General features: G+C 48.2%; 1 protein-coding gene across 25 annotated transcripts in view; it reads left to right on the top strand.

Moving 5' to 3' along the window:
- Catsperg (catsper channel auxiliary subunit gamma) overlaps nucleotides 1–14659 on the top strand; it is a 31046-nt gene that overhangs the window by 12960 nt on the left and 3427 nt on the right. For 7 of the 25 annotated variants that reach the window (XM_087653571.1, XM_087653551.1, XM_087653541.1 and 4 more), the window contains 14 exon segments: nucleotides 440–577; nucleotides 2245–2304; nucleotides 2417–2524; nucleotides 3563–3613; nucleotides 3705–3834; nucleotides 4970–5081; nucleotides 5319–5477; nucleotides 5570–5679; nucleotides 9359–9572; nucleotides 10302–10364; nucleotides 10457–10655; nucleotides 10754–10872; nucleotides 11045–11125; nucleotides 11208–11264. In XM_087653571.1, coding sequence (XP_087509697.1) covers nucleotides 440–577; nucleotides 2245–2304; nucleotides 2417–2524; nucleotides 3563–3613; nucleotides 3705–3834; nucleotides 4970–5081; nucleotides 5319–5477; nucleotides 5570–5679; nucleotides 9359–9572; nucleotides 10302–10364; nucleotides 10457–10655; nucleotides 10754–10872; nucleotides 11045–11125; nucleotides 11208–11264 — 1601 coding nt within the window. 25 annotated transcript variants of the gene reach the window in all.

The following is a 14659-nucleotide window of genomic DNA, read 5'->3' as shown; positions in this document are numbered from 1 at the left end:
TGGTTTGCCTCACTCTGTCCAACATGCAGTTCAAAACCAAGGGAACCAAAGAAGGGGTAAGGCATCCATGAATAGCCCCAGGACAGTGGTGCATACCTGACCCCAGCACGCTGAGGAAGGCGGCAGGAGGAAGTGTGAAAGCAGCCTTGGCTAGTGATGAGTTTGAGGCCAGCCAGAGCTACAGTGTTAAAACCCTATCATAAAACCCAAACCAGTCATAGCAAGCTAGAATTCCATGGTAGAGGATTGGGTGGATCAGGGGTTACAAAAGTGATGACAGGTATTGCTCTCCAGGCTTCCCAGCAGCAAGCTGACATGTTGCTCCAGGCTAAGAGGACAGGTAGCAGACTCTATAAGACCAGAAGGAAAGGGTTGGCATCCAGGCCTCATTCTGACTAAACCCCATTCTGGTTTTGAGTCTCCATGCTTAACCCCCTAGGAGGCTGGGTTCGTGTCCTGTCTAGCGAGTGCATCAAGAAACTGTGCCCGGTGTTTGTCGGTGGCAATGGTTCTGAATATATCCTAGCCCTCACCACTGGCAAGAACGAGGGTTATATTCACATCGGGACCATCACAGGTAAAAAAGCCTGTGTCTTCTGAGCACTCAGGAGACAGTTTTCTATACTCTCACCTAGGGCTCTTATTCCTTGCCATGTGTCCTTAGAAGAGGCAGCACTCAGGGCTGTTCTGTGTGTGTGGATATGGGTAGGCTCGTTGCCAAGCTTGGGGACTTGCTTTCAGTCCTTGGGACCCACATGACACAAGAAAAGAACCAACTCCCACATGGTGTCCCCACTCATACGTGTATAGCATGTAGGAATTTGTGGCCATCCTGGTCTATGTAAGGAGTTCTAGGATAGCTAGGCTTACAGAGAGATGGCTCTCCTAATCACATTCCAGGAAATCTGATGGTCTCCATTGGCCTCCTCCAGCACCAGGCACTCAGATAGTACATATACATAGAGGCACACCAAAACACACAGAGAAAACAAGGAGCCCATAAGGCGATGTTGGTGGGCTCACATGCAGTGTTAGACAGGACTTTGTTGGGAGGTCAGAGGTCATAGGACAGAGGTGCAGACTCCCTCACTCCACATCATTTACTTGTTTGTTTTTGAGACAGGATCTGAGCATGTAACTTGCTCTCTTGGAACTCACTGTGTTGACCAAGCTAGCTTCAAATCCACAGAGCTCTGCCTGGTCTGCCTGTTGAATTAAAGGCCTGCACCAATCCTCAGGGACCTGCCCTCTGTTCTCAGCTTCCCATCAGGCATCTACCAGGGCCAGCTGAAAAGATAGTGGGTTTGTTTGTTTGGCCTTTTTTTTTTTTTAAAGCAAAAGCAGTCAATATTGGGTTGGGGATTTAGCTCAGTGGTAGAGCGTTTGCCTAGCAAGTGCAAGGCCCTGGGTTCGGTCCCCAGCTCTGGAAAAAAAGAAAAAAAAAAAAAAGAAAAAAAGAAAAACAGTCAATAAGTTGGAGGTGGTTCACCCTTTTAATCTCAGCACTCAGGAGGGAGGGACAGGTCCATCTCTGAGCTTGAGGCCAACCAGGTCTACAGGGTTCCAGGACAGCCAGGACTACCCAGAGAAACCCTGTCTGGAAAAAACAAACAGAAGAGAGTAGTTGACGAGCCCCCGTTATTGTGCCCCAGTGAGTAACTGTAGATAACACCCACTCCCACCAGCCTGCTCCATGGAATCCTAGATCTGTGCCTTTTACCAAGTAACAGGAGTTTCCCTCACACACTTTCCCATCTGTAAAATGGGACCAGATGACAATACTGTAGTATTTGGAGGGGAGGTGTTAATATAAAGATTAAATAAATCCACTGGACATGGTGGTTCACAGATAGTCACAACATTTGGGAGTCTAAGGCAGAAGGATCAAGAGCTGGAAGCCATCTTGAACTAAAAAGGCAAAAGCAGGGCCAAAGTGTGGCTCAGCAGTAAATGCTAGAGGGCCAGCTGTGCATCACCATACCTTGCTGCACTAATGCTAACACCCAGCCACAGGATGCGCTCTGATTGGCTTGTATTGGCCACACCTCCATATCTAAACAATGTTTTTGAGACAGTAGGTCCAAGTGTAAAGTGATAATGCCGGAAGGCGGTTTGATCCCTAGAATCCCTGGACTAAGAGGTTCAAGGTGTGGAGGACCCTGATGGGGTACTGGTTGGGTAGGATGCCCTGCAGATGCTGATGGACTAGAAAAGGCCTGAGCATGCGTCTGTCTTGATCCTCAGATGGCCTCGTGTCCTTCCAAATGGTGCCGGATGGCTGGTCAATATGTGAAAAGTTACCAGGTACTCTTTTTTCTTTTTTTTTTGTGGGTTCTGGAGTAGGAGGGTAGTAGGCCTTTGAGAAAGGGTGTGAAAGGTTATGGGGACTGCTGTAGATTCTGCTCTCCCCCAACAGGTTTGAACTGCACCATTGAGTGGGCTGTATACATTGCCGATGAGAGGAACCTGCTGCTGTTAGTAAAAACTGACTCTGTGCAGTTTTACCTAGTCAACTTCAATTTAGGTAAATCAGGCGGGAATGTGCAGGAGCTAGGACTGTGGACTGTATGCCCACCCCACACAGGCTACTCTCAGAAAGGTGTACAGTGGGCTGGGGAAGCCAGTGTGTCTAGGAGAGCGAGCAGAAGACAAGAGGAAGCCTGCAGAGAGAACAAAAGTACATCTGGAAGGTCCTGTAGTCCACAGGGAAGCTCAGTTTTATGTTTCCTTTGAAATAAAAACTGTCTCAAAAAAACAATCCAGGAGGAATCTCCAACTGGACCCCCAGTGCGTGGGGGCGCATGCTGGCATTTTGATATTCTAGGCCAACAAGATGGCTCAGTGGGTATAGGTACTTGTCACCAAACCTGATAACCTAAGCTCAATACTCAGGACCCATGTGGTAGAAGGGGAGAAGACTCCTCAGAGCGTCTTCTGTTTTGAAGAATGTGCATTTGTGTGCACACACACATATTCACAGAGTAAATATAACAAATCAACAAGGTATTCTATCGTAAATGGAAAGCCAGTAGATTCTTTAAGGTGGGTGGGGATTTGTTTTTATTTGGTTTTGGGTTTTTTTGGTTTTTGTTTTTGTTTTTTTGTTTTGTTTTGTTTTGTTTTTTGTTTTAAAGATTTATTCATTTATTATATATAAGTACACTGTAACTGTCTTCAGACACACCAGAAGAGGGCATCAGATCCCATTACAGATGGTTGTGAGCCACCATGTAGTTACTGGGACTTGAACTCAGGACCTCTGGAAGAGCAGTCGGTGCTCTTAACCACTGAGCCATCTCTCCAGCCCTTGTTTTTGTTTTTTGAAACAAGGTTTTAATATGTAGACCTTGCTGGCCTAGAACTCCCCATGTAGACCAAGCTGTCTTCAAACTCTCAACGATCCACATGCCCCTGCTACCGGCGTGCTGGGATGGAGTCACCGTACTCAGTTGTTACAGCAGAGTCTTGGAGAATAGTAACTCTAGCCTCGCTCACAGTTAGTGTGAGATTAGGGTTTCCAGAGAGTTCTTCAGGTTTCAGGGTGCTGTTTTCCTACCTCTAGAGCTCAAGACTCTGCACATTCTCTACAAAATACCAGAGTTTATCCCTGAAGGTAGGACCAAAGGGCAAGGGTGGCTCCCAGGGTGGACAGTGGTCAGGAAGAGACCGGTAAGCACTCTTTTCCTCTCTTCTGCTGTGGTCAGCTCAGAACCTGGACTTCTTGGTGCTCCTTGGTACAGAGACTTACACCGACACTCCTATGATTCCCCAGGGCTTGTACTTCAACACACTGAACAACGTGCTGTACATTTGGGGCAATTTCATCCTGCAAAGGTAGGTATAAGCCACCTCCCCAGGGACCCAGGCACAAATACATGGGCACACATGCACACACGCATGAACTCGCGTGTGCACACACACACACACACGTGTGTGCACACATATTTATTTATATAAATAATTTTATCTGTTTTTGAGACAGGTCTCACCTGTGTAGCCCTGGTTGTCCTGGAACTCACTTTGTAGACCAGGCTGGCCTCAAACTCAAAGTTCTGTCTGCCTCTGCCTCCGCAATGCTGAAATTAAAGGCCTATGCCATAACTCCCAGTAAAGTTTTACTTAAGTATGTGTGTGTATGTGTGTCTGTGTGGAGGTGGTATACACATACAGTGTAGGTATCTGTGGAAGCCAGAAGAGAGGGCGTGGAGCTAGCACATAAGAGATCTTTCCAACCCTTCAGTGGGCTTTTCCCCCAGTCACTAGAGTAGCGCTCAAGGTCTTGCTTAGATTAGGAAGGTGAACTCCATTGGTAAGCCATGACCCTGGACCCTCATTAGTGAGCTCAGGTGAGGACTCTGATCAGAGACACCCCACTCCCAGATCTAGGAGCCTTTTTGTAAAATGAGACTCTGGGCTGGATACATGTGAGCGATAGGAAGTGTTTTCTGGGGACACTTGAGAACGATTCCTACCCATCTACCCTCTTACTCTTCAGGAACCCAGAGGCCCCATGCCATCCTCACAGACAGTTGGCACACTGCTTTTTCTTGATGCATTTGGTTTTAAAAGAAAGAAACACGACTCAAAAAAATCACTTAAGCACAAAGAATCTACTGATATATGGCAAGATAAAGGTCTAGCTTCAGGCATGACTGAATCCAGGGCTCAGAGGGCTTGCAGTTAGGACCCCATTTCTAGGCAAGATAGTACTTTTACTGTCCTAGGCCAGATAGCGGAGTCCTGGGATAACCCCAGAAAGCAGAGATGGGGAAATACAGGTCCAAGAGCACAAGGACACTTATGCACAGTAGAAGCTGAAGCCACAGTTACAAGGTCCTTTGGCTATTGTTTACAGTGTTGGGGAATACACAGACTATGATTACTTGCTGTATTAGGAATGCAGTGGGAAACAGGTGCCCAGAACCCCAGATGTCACCGTGCTGAGAGCTGCCTCTCTCTGCCCCTGCAGTTACAATAGGGAACACTTCATTTTTCTGGCGGACTTCCCCAAGGAGTCCACCATCAAATACATGCTCAACTCTTACAAGGGACATATAACTTTTGTCACAGAAGATGAAGAGGTGAGATACCCTGTTTTTCTCCCCAAGCCCTCCTTGTTCATCTCCAAATCTCCTGCCCTGTCAGAGTGAACACCGTTCAGGGACCCCAAGATAAAGGTCAGTAGGAGGTGCCATCTCTGAAAGGGTCCTGGAAACTCGGAGGGGGTGGGGACTTTCCCAAGGACTGTGCAGTGGAGTGGGAAGAGTCGGGAGGCTCACCTTGTTCCTGAAGACTCATATATGCTGCTGGATCCACAGATCTGGTACTTTCTGGAAGGTGGCTATGACGTATACAGGATAGTCCCATCCCAAGGCTGGAACACCTACTTTAACCTGCAGAAGCTGGAAAAGTCGCCCCTCTATTCAAATGATGAGACCTTGGTCTCCCTCTTCTACGAGAAGAATCATCTCTATGAGGTGCCAGGAGGGTGTGGTAAGGTGGAGATGGGGAGCAGGTTGGGAGCTACAAGGAGGTCGCCAAGCGCTTACCTGCCTGCTTCTGGCTCCAGCTGGTGTATCTTTTTGACAACGGAAAAGAGCGTTTGGTCAGGAGGTTCTTGCCTGTGGGGAAGTTGATGGAGTATGACCTGCCCAAACCCTTCAAAATAGGGAGCCAACGGTGAGAAGACGCCCCGTGAAGCTGCTTCAGCGAGCACTCCCAGCCCGAGTGGGGCCTGCCGCCCTAAGCATGACCTGGTGGTGGGGTGGACGGGTGCTCAACATGGGACACAGGTCAGAGGAAGAGTTCTGTGCAGCTGGAGGGCTCAGGGCATCGGGGAAAGGGGAGCTAGACCTGAGGGTGAGGAGGAAGTGGGAGGGTGTTAGAGGGTGTATTAGTTATGGTTTTGACACTGTGACCAAGACAACACTTTTTTTTTTAAAGATACTTTTTAAAAAAGATTTATTTATAATAAATAAAGTACACTGTAGCTGTCTTCAGACACACCAGAAGAGGGCATCGGATCCCATTACAGATGGTTGTGAGCCACTGTGTGGTTGCTGGGAATTGAACTCAGGACCTCTGGAAAAACAGCCAGTTCTCTTTTTTTTTTTTTTTCCGGAGCTGGGGACCGAACCCAGGGCCTTGCACTTGCTAGGCAAGCGCTCTACCACTGAGCTAAATCCCCAACCCACAGCCAGTTCTCTTAACCGCTGAGCCATCTCTCCAGCCCCCCAAGGAAACTCTTATAAGGACAACATTTAATTAGGGCTGGCTTACAGGTTCAGAGATTCAGTCCAGTATCACCAAGGTGGGAACATGGCAGCATCTGGGCAGGCATGGTGCAGGAGGAGCTGAGAGTTCTACGTCTTCATCTGAAGGCTGCTAGGAGAAGACTGACTTCCAGGCAGCAAGGATGAGGGTCTTAAAGCCCACGCCCACAGCGACACACCCACTCCAGCAGGCCACACCTTCTAATAGTGCCACTCCCTGGGCCAAGCATGTACAAATCATCACATTCCATTCCCTGGCCCCCATAGGCTTTTTCAAACATATGAGTCTATGGGGCCATACCTAAACATAGCATAATGCAAAATATTTCAAAAGTCCCCACAGTTTATGGCAGCCTCAACAGTCTTAAAAGTCCAAAGTTCAAAGTCACTTCTGACATCCATCCAACCACTTAACTGTAATTCCCAAAGCAAGACAGGAAACCAGCTGGGTAAATTCCCAACTCTGCTTCTCCATGTCTGATGTCAAAGCGGTCTTCAGATCCCAACTTCTTTTCATCTTAGTTGACTGCAACAAATTTCTTTCTCCTGGGCTGGTTCCTCTCCCTGCTAGTAGCTTTCCTCAGCAGATATCTCATGGCTTGGCATCTCAAACATCTTGAGGTCTCCAAGGCAACTTCAGTGTTACAGCTTCTTATTCCAATGCCTGGGATCCACACATCTTTTGTTCTCTTCCAAAATGCTGACATCACTTCTCCAGCTCTGCCCTCTGTAGCACACTAAGCTCAGGTTGATCCACTCCATTGCTGCTGTCATTCTTGGTGATCCTCCCATGGTACTGGCATCTGCAATACACTGGGATCTTCCGCTACAACTTGGCTTCACCAATAGCCTCTCACAGGCTCTCTTCATGGTGCTGAGCCTCACCTTCTCTACACGACCCCTTCAGTCCTGGGCCATCACTACAACTGGGACTTGAGCTTCATCAATGGCCTTCCATGGCCTCTCATAGTGCCGAGCCTCAGCTGTTCTTCACGACCCCCCTCATGTCGTCCAAACCAGTACCACCTGGGTGACTCTCACACATTACCACGTCCAGCTGCAGCATGAGGCACAACCTTGGCTATCTCTGGAACACAGCTCCTTTGTGCTCTCAGAAAACACTTGGTAGGAGATTTCACCTCAGTGATGCTGGTCTCTTCTTAGTCACTGCTGATTTCTTAGCTCCAGCTCACCAGCTTCCATTGTCCCAGTCGTACCTTCAATTCTCGATTCTAAAGCCAGAGCCAAACGGCTGAAACTGTTGAGTTCTGATGCTTGGTGGGGCTGAACATGGCTGCCGCTCTGCGCTCCCCACCCCCATTCAACTTCATCAATGCTAGGATTAAAGGTGTGTACCACACCTGGACTTAAGTTTTTTTCCACCTAGAACTTGTTCTGTCCCAGTCTGGCCTTGAACTCAGAGATCTATTTGGCTTTATCTCTAGGGATTAAAGGTGTGCACCACCATGCCTGGATCTAAGTTTAGCTGGGTAGGATCTTGCCCCAAAGTCCTACTCCCTTAATCTGCTATCTCCTAGAACATAGGATTTAGCTCCAATCTACTTCCTGGTGCCCTTTAATATTTAAACCATATATTTTATATTTTTCCTAAGCTTCCTATGCTTGTTCAAAATGGTTTTCATGAGACTTAACCAGAGAATCAAATCTATGATGGGCGTTTCTGAGACTTCCTTTGTCAATGCAATGTCTCTCTCCTCTCTCTCTCTCTTTCTCTCGCTCTCTCTCGTTCCAGTTATTTGTTTGAGAGACCTCAATTCTCCCTCAACTTCTCCACCTCCCCTCGCCCCCCACAATGCCTCCTCCCTGTGTGTGGGGAGGGGGAGGAGTGGAGAGGAGTGGAGCTTGGTGGTATGGGGCTGGGGATCTACATGTCCCTGCCAGTTTGTCTGTGAACAACTGGCAATACCCTGATGCTCTTAACTGCTGATCCATGTCTCTCCAGAGGCAAGTTTTCTACATGAAATCAGTGAGTGATGACTTCCGTGTGAATGTCTGACAACTCACACAATATAAATCTCTTTACCTTAGCTTAGGTAGGCTCTTCAGACAAGGGCAAAAAGCAGTCACATTCTTCATTAAAATGTCACAAAAACAGTCTGTTGGCCACATATTAAAATTCTTCTGTGAAACCTGTAGAGCCAGGCTTCCACAATTCAAATCACCCTCAGCAACCAAGTCTTCCATATTTCCAACTAAAATAGCCCATTAACCCCTCCCTTTAAAGCATTTCACTGCTTTCCAAATCCAAAGTCCCAAGATCCATATTACTCCAAAGCATGGTCAGGCCTATCACAGCAATACCTGAGTCCCTGGTACTAACTTCTGTCTTAGGTTAGGGTTTTACTGCTGTGAACAGACACCATGACTAAGGCAGCTCTTATAAGGACAACATAATAGGGGCTGGCTTACAGGTTCAGAGGTTCAGTTCATTATCATCAAGGTGGGAGCATGGCAGCATCCAGGCAGGTATGGTGTGGGAGGAGCTGAGAGTCCTACATCTTCATCTGAAGGCTGCTAGGAGAAGACTGACTTCCAGGCAGCTAGGATGAGGGTCTTAAAGCCCACACCCACAGTGACACACCTACTCCAACAGGGCCACACCTTCTAATAGTGCCACTCCCTGGGCCGTGCATATACAAACCATCACAGAGGGAAAGGAGGAAGTGGGAGGGTTTTGAGATTTGGAATTCAAATATATAAGCCAGTCAGGGCTATATAGTGAGACTATATAGAGGGAAGGGGAAGCTTCGGGACACGTGCAGATGGTGCCACCAGGAAGGCAACTTGGAGGTGGGGGTTAGAATTAAGGCAAGCAACCTAGCTGGTATGGAGGGAGAAGGGATCAATTAGAGAGCACGTGGGGACAGAGGGTGGAAGGGAGTGGGCTCCAGTCCAAGGGACAACCAACAGTGTGCCTAGAGGCTGCTGAGCACACAGACACTGAACTGAGTTTGTTACAGGTTAAATTTTGGGGGAAGCAGCAACTCAAAAGTGGGAAATGTAGACTGTTCCTGAAGAACTGTCAGCTTAACTCCCCTTACATGTTGTTGCCCATGGCTACCCAGGGAGAACAAGATAATCTCCTTCGAATACATCTGCCCCTTCAAGGAAATTCATCTACTTGATGTACCCCAAAAACAGCATGTGGAACGCAAGGAGAGCTACCTTGCCCTACCGCCTCTGGTCTCTGAATCCTCGGGCTTCCACAACAATTACACGCTTGCCGTCTATCAAGGCCTTGTCTATTACCTGCTGTGGCTACACGCCAAGTACAATAAGGTGGGCACCCGGGGGCACTGAAGAGGGAACTGTTCTGTAGTGGTGTGTTTGAAGGGATTAGTGCAGCCGGAGTGGAGCCTGAAGTTCAAAGATGTGAGGGAGGTGAAGGGGCAGGGGCTGTTTCTTAGACCTGAGGCCCTTAGATTGAAAAATCAGGAAAGCAGGTTTAGATCACACAGGCTGGTGCATGCCCGTAATCTCAACACTTTGGGAGGTGTGCAGTAAGAAGATAGGAGTTCAGGACTAGACTGGGCTACATGAGACCTTGCCCTTTCCAGAACGAAGCAAGAAAACCTGGTATAACAGCGCATGTTGTTATCCCAGAGGAGAGACGGACAAAACACTTGGATTTGAGGTCCTACTTGAGACACAAAACATCACCAGCTGAGTGTGAATTACAGAATGAACAGAAAAAGCTGGTTGTGAAGCTGGGCTTGGAATCCCAACACTGGGGAGGCAGAGACAGGCTAAAGTGGGAGACTCACCAGCCAGAACAGTCAGGTCAGGCCAGGGTTCAGTGTGAACTCCTGGGCAGCTTCTTTGGAAACACAAGGTCTTCCTGTGGCCTCCACAAGCTCACACACCCCACACAGGCCTGTGAAACGGAGTTTTGGGGGGGGGGCAGACTGGGTGATTATCTTCCTACTTTGGGCTATGAGCTAAACACAATCCTAGCGTTGTCTGCCTTCTTCCTCCCTGTCACCTCATGGTGTCTGATTGGCCCTACAGCCCTACGCGGACCCAGTGCATGATCCCACCTGGCGCTGGTGGCAACACAAAATAGTGTACAAGGTAGGTGGCCATGTTGGGCGTTGGTGGAGGGACAGCACTGGTATGTGTGCCTCCTGTCCAGCGCCTACTGGCTGTCCATCCTGTGCACCCAGGATTACTACTTTTACCTGTTCAGCAACCGGCTGACAGCGGAAGGCATGTATATCAACATGAATGCCTACCAAAAGCTGTACAACCTCTCCAGCGATTACTCGATGGCCGACTTTGTCTTCCTAGACAAGGGCAACTGGTTTAGCATCACTGCAGCCTTATTGTCGCATCAGGACACCTTCACAAGCGCTGATAGCCCAGGTCTGTGGTCGGGGTCTACTTAGCAACCAAGGGACAAGGCCTAAATACTCGGGGGGGGGGGGTACTCAGGCATCAATCCCTCCACCCCACCCCCACAGGAGCCGGTCTTGAAGTGGATAGGAAGCTGGCAGTGTCTGTGATACTGGCGGATCCTGAGTGCCTTTCATCGTCTGTGACTCAGGAGATCCATCTTAATCGCAACCTATTGCTCTTCAAGGTGAGGAGGCCAGAGAGGAGGTACGTACGGACCGTTGGCTGTTGTCCCTCTGGTCCCCTGCATAGTAAATGGAACGCCCCTCCTCTGAGTCCCTGAGCCTTTGAACGTCTCTGGATCCTAGGACAGATTTGGAAGGTCCTCTATTTCAGTCTCTCCTTTCCCTCTTCCTTAGATTAAAATCACAGACAAAAGGAAATGCTCTGAACAGGGAATAACTGGACGTAACCTGAAAAAGACTTCTATGTTGATCAAGGTGTGGTGCGAGTTTTGGGGAGGGATGTAGAGAGAGGACACTGGCCCTTGGTGTATCTACAATCACTGGTTCCTCCTCACAGGTACTGGGCGCTTCGGGGAAATGCTTCCAAGCCACAACCCTTGACACGATCATTCGAGTACTGGACTTTTTGGGTACTGGGGACTAGTACTGTGGGTGGAGGGTTGGCCCAAGTCCCCAGAGGGCTGGTTCCTGTTGCTGTCCTGGGAATGTTGTAAATCCATTCAGATTTTAAACCTATAGGTATGAGTGTTTTGCCTCTGTGTGTGGTGGTTTACTACTTATGTGCCTGGTGCCTTCAGAGGACAGAAGAGTGTCTTTTGATCCCCTAAAACTAAAGTCACCAATGGTTGTGAGCTGTCATGTGGGAGATTGTGACCGTCCTCCTCAATCGCAACCGCACGCCGCTACACACTGATTTTATTATTTATTTATTTATTTGAAATTTCCAGTGCTAGAGATTGAACTCAGGCCTTTGAAGGTGCTCGGTGAGCAAGCACTCTACCACTAAGGTGCCCACCCCCAAACCCGCACACATTGTTCTACGTTTTCCGACTCAAATGTTCATTCTTCCCTTTGGCTTTGTTGGTCTTCTCTCGCGTGCACAGGTGCTGTCCCCCACCCCCAGCACGAAGTTATAGTCACTGAGGCCAGGAGCAATGCAGACGAACCCAGAGAGCTCATAAGTGGTAGAGCTTAGAGTCTTTGTTGTCCGTAACGTCCCTGTTCGTCCACTAGCAAACTCACCTCGGGGCCCCTCCTTCCTGATTTAGAATGACCCAGGAAGTAGAAGACGGCTGTAATAGGCACAGACTCCTTAGATGGAATGTGTTGGGCTAAAGGAACAAGTCACAAGCTTGACTGAGTCAGGATGAGTAAAGAGGAAAAGAGAGGGCTGGAGAGATGGCTCAGCGGTTAAGAGCACCTGACTGCTCTTCCAGAGGTCATGAGTTCAAATCCCAGCAACCACATGGTGGCTCACAACCATCTGTAAAGAGATCCGATGCCCTCTTCTGGTGTATCTGAAGACAGCTACAGTGTACTTATATATAATAAATAAATAAATCTTTGAAAAAAAAAAAGAGGAAAAGAGAGAGATTGGGCTGTTCACATCTGGGTGTGTGTTGGGTACAAGTAAGTGAAAGATTGAGAGAGAGAGAGAGTGTGTGTGTGTGTTTTCTAAAAAGCTAAAGGAGGAGACAAGTGTAAGGGAAGAAAGTTGAGGTTTAGAGGAGAAAATAGATAGGTTTTAGGTGTGGTCTTTCTTTTTCTTTTTGAGACAGGGTCTCACTGGGCTCTGTAGACTACAGTGATTCAGCCTCCTTAGCTGGATCCCTTGTTGCGTTGCTAGACGTGGAATGCAGGGACCCAAACATGCTAATCATTACTGTATGATGAGCCATGTGCCAGCCTTCTGGATCAATTTTGAAGGTTAAAAACAGGAAGCTAAGCAGGCATGGTGAAGGCATTCCTATAGCCCAATACTGAGCAGGCAGAGAGGCGCAGCCATACTCTTAGCATTTCGCTGTGGATTCTAGGCCTGTTCTCTGTAGGGTCAAGCTACATTCACAGCCTAGGAAGTTTTATCACTTGAACATCTTGGAGAAATGGAAGTCCCTCTACTAAGATGAGTCCTAATAGACCGATAGATCTCCTAGTGAGTGCTGATAGGATGTGACTAGTGCAGGCCTGCCATGGAAGGCTCTCAGCCTACATACAATCTCTGGATGTCATGGCCTAGACCTAGGTGGGCCTAGACAGAGTCTTCATTCTGAAGACGTTGGGGGCAAGGGAGGCTGAAGTGCCTGACCAATGGTAATCATTCTGGGCTCTATTTCCCTTGGGTGGGCTGGAGAGATGGCTCAGCGGTTAAGAGCACTGACTGCTCTCCCAGAGGTCCTGAGTTCAAATCCCAGCAACCACATGGTGGCTCGCGACCATCTGTAATGAGACCTGATGCCCTCTTCTATTTTCCTGGGGTATCATGTGCCCCTTCTAGTCATTATAGTTCAAGGTCACACCTGTGAGGTGTGAAGAGGAGCTGGAGCTGTGCAGGTGCAGGTGCCAGTGGTATCTGAGCCCCACCTGCTTCAGCTGCAATTTGGCCTTTCTGTGCCCAGTTCCTCATTTATTTTTTGAGACAGGGTCTCATATAGCCGAGGCTTGCTATGTAGCTAAGGATGGCCTTGAATTCACCAACCTCCCTTGCCTCAGCCTCCAAAGTGCTGAGATTACAGGTATGAGCTGCCATACCAAGCCTCCACTTCCCCCAACCCCTGGACAGGGCCTCAGCCTGTAGTCCAGGCTAGCCTGAACTCACTGTAGTCCAGACTGTCCTTAAACTCACAGCTACGGGCCTGCATTGTTTTCCCAATTGCTGGTATTCTAGCATGAGCCACCACAGCTGGCTGTCCCTGACTTTCGTCATCTGTTTTGGTTGCTGCTGGTTTTTTTTGTTTGTTTTTTTTTTGTTTTGTTTTGTTTTTGTTTTTGTTTTTTTCGGAGCTGGGGAACGAACCCAGGGCCTTGCACTTGCTAGGCAAGCACTCTACCACTGAGCTAAATCCCCAACCCCGGTTGCTGCTGTTTTGACACAAGGTCTTGCTCTACATAAAACACTGGGGTTTGGCCTCCAAATCCCAGATCCTCCTGCCTCACCCTCCTCCGCACCTCAGCCGTTCTAACTGGAGGACACTGCCCAGGGCGATGCTATACACCTCTAATCTCCGCGCTCTGAAGGCAGAGGCAGAAATATCTTTATGAGTTCAAGGCCAGCCTGCTTTATACAGTGAGTTCCAGGACAGCTAGGACTACACAGATCCTGCCTCAAACAAACAAACGAACAAACAAACAAACAAACAAGCAAAGAAGAATAGCAGAATGAGGTGAGCCAATGCTCTGCATCACACAGGACTCACACAAGCCACATAGGTCTAATTAAGAAAATGTACCAGGCAGCAGTGGGACACAACTTTGATCCCCGTACTTGGGAGGCAGAGACAGGAGGTTATTTATGAGTTCAAGGCCAGCCTGGTTTACAGAGTTCCAGAATAGCCAGGACTACACAGAGAAACCCTGTCTCAAAAAACAAAACAAAACAAAACAAACTCCAAGAAAAGAAAATATATGCTCTTTTGGCTAGCAGGCATACTTTGTAGGCAGAACACTGTAAACATGATAAATGAACCTTTAGGGCTGGAGAGCTGACTCAGAGGTTAAGAGCACTGACTACTCTTTCAGAGGTCATGAGTTCAATTCCCAGCAACCACATGGTGGCTCACAACCATCTGTAAAGAGATCCGATGCCCTCTTCTGGTGTATCTGAAGACAGCTACAGTGTACTCATATATAATAAATGGATAAATCTTAAAAAAAAAAAAAAAGAAAAAAAAAAAGGCAGTACATGGCTTGCTTAGCACTTGAGGGAGGCCCTGGCTCCAAGGTCAGCACTGGAAAGGAGAAGCAGGCAGTCCATAAGAATTTGGGGATAGACTGCAGTCTGCCCACAGGCCA

This window comes from Rattus norvegicus, chromosome 1 (genome assembly GCF_021556685.1).
Source record: "Rattus norvegicus strain SHRSP/BbbUtx chromosome 1, alternate assembly SHRSP_T2T, whole genome shotgun sequence".
NCBI classification, from domain to species: domain Eukaryota; kingdom Metazoa; phylum Chordata; class Mammalia; order Rodentia; family Muridae; genus Rattus; species Rattus norvegicus.
This window is presented reverse-complemented; position numbering and strand designations above follow the sequence as displayed.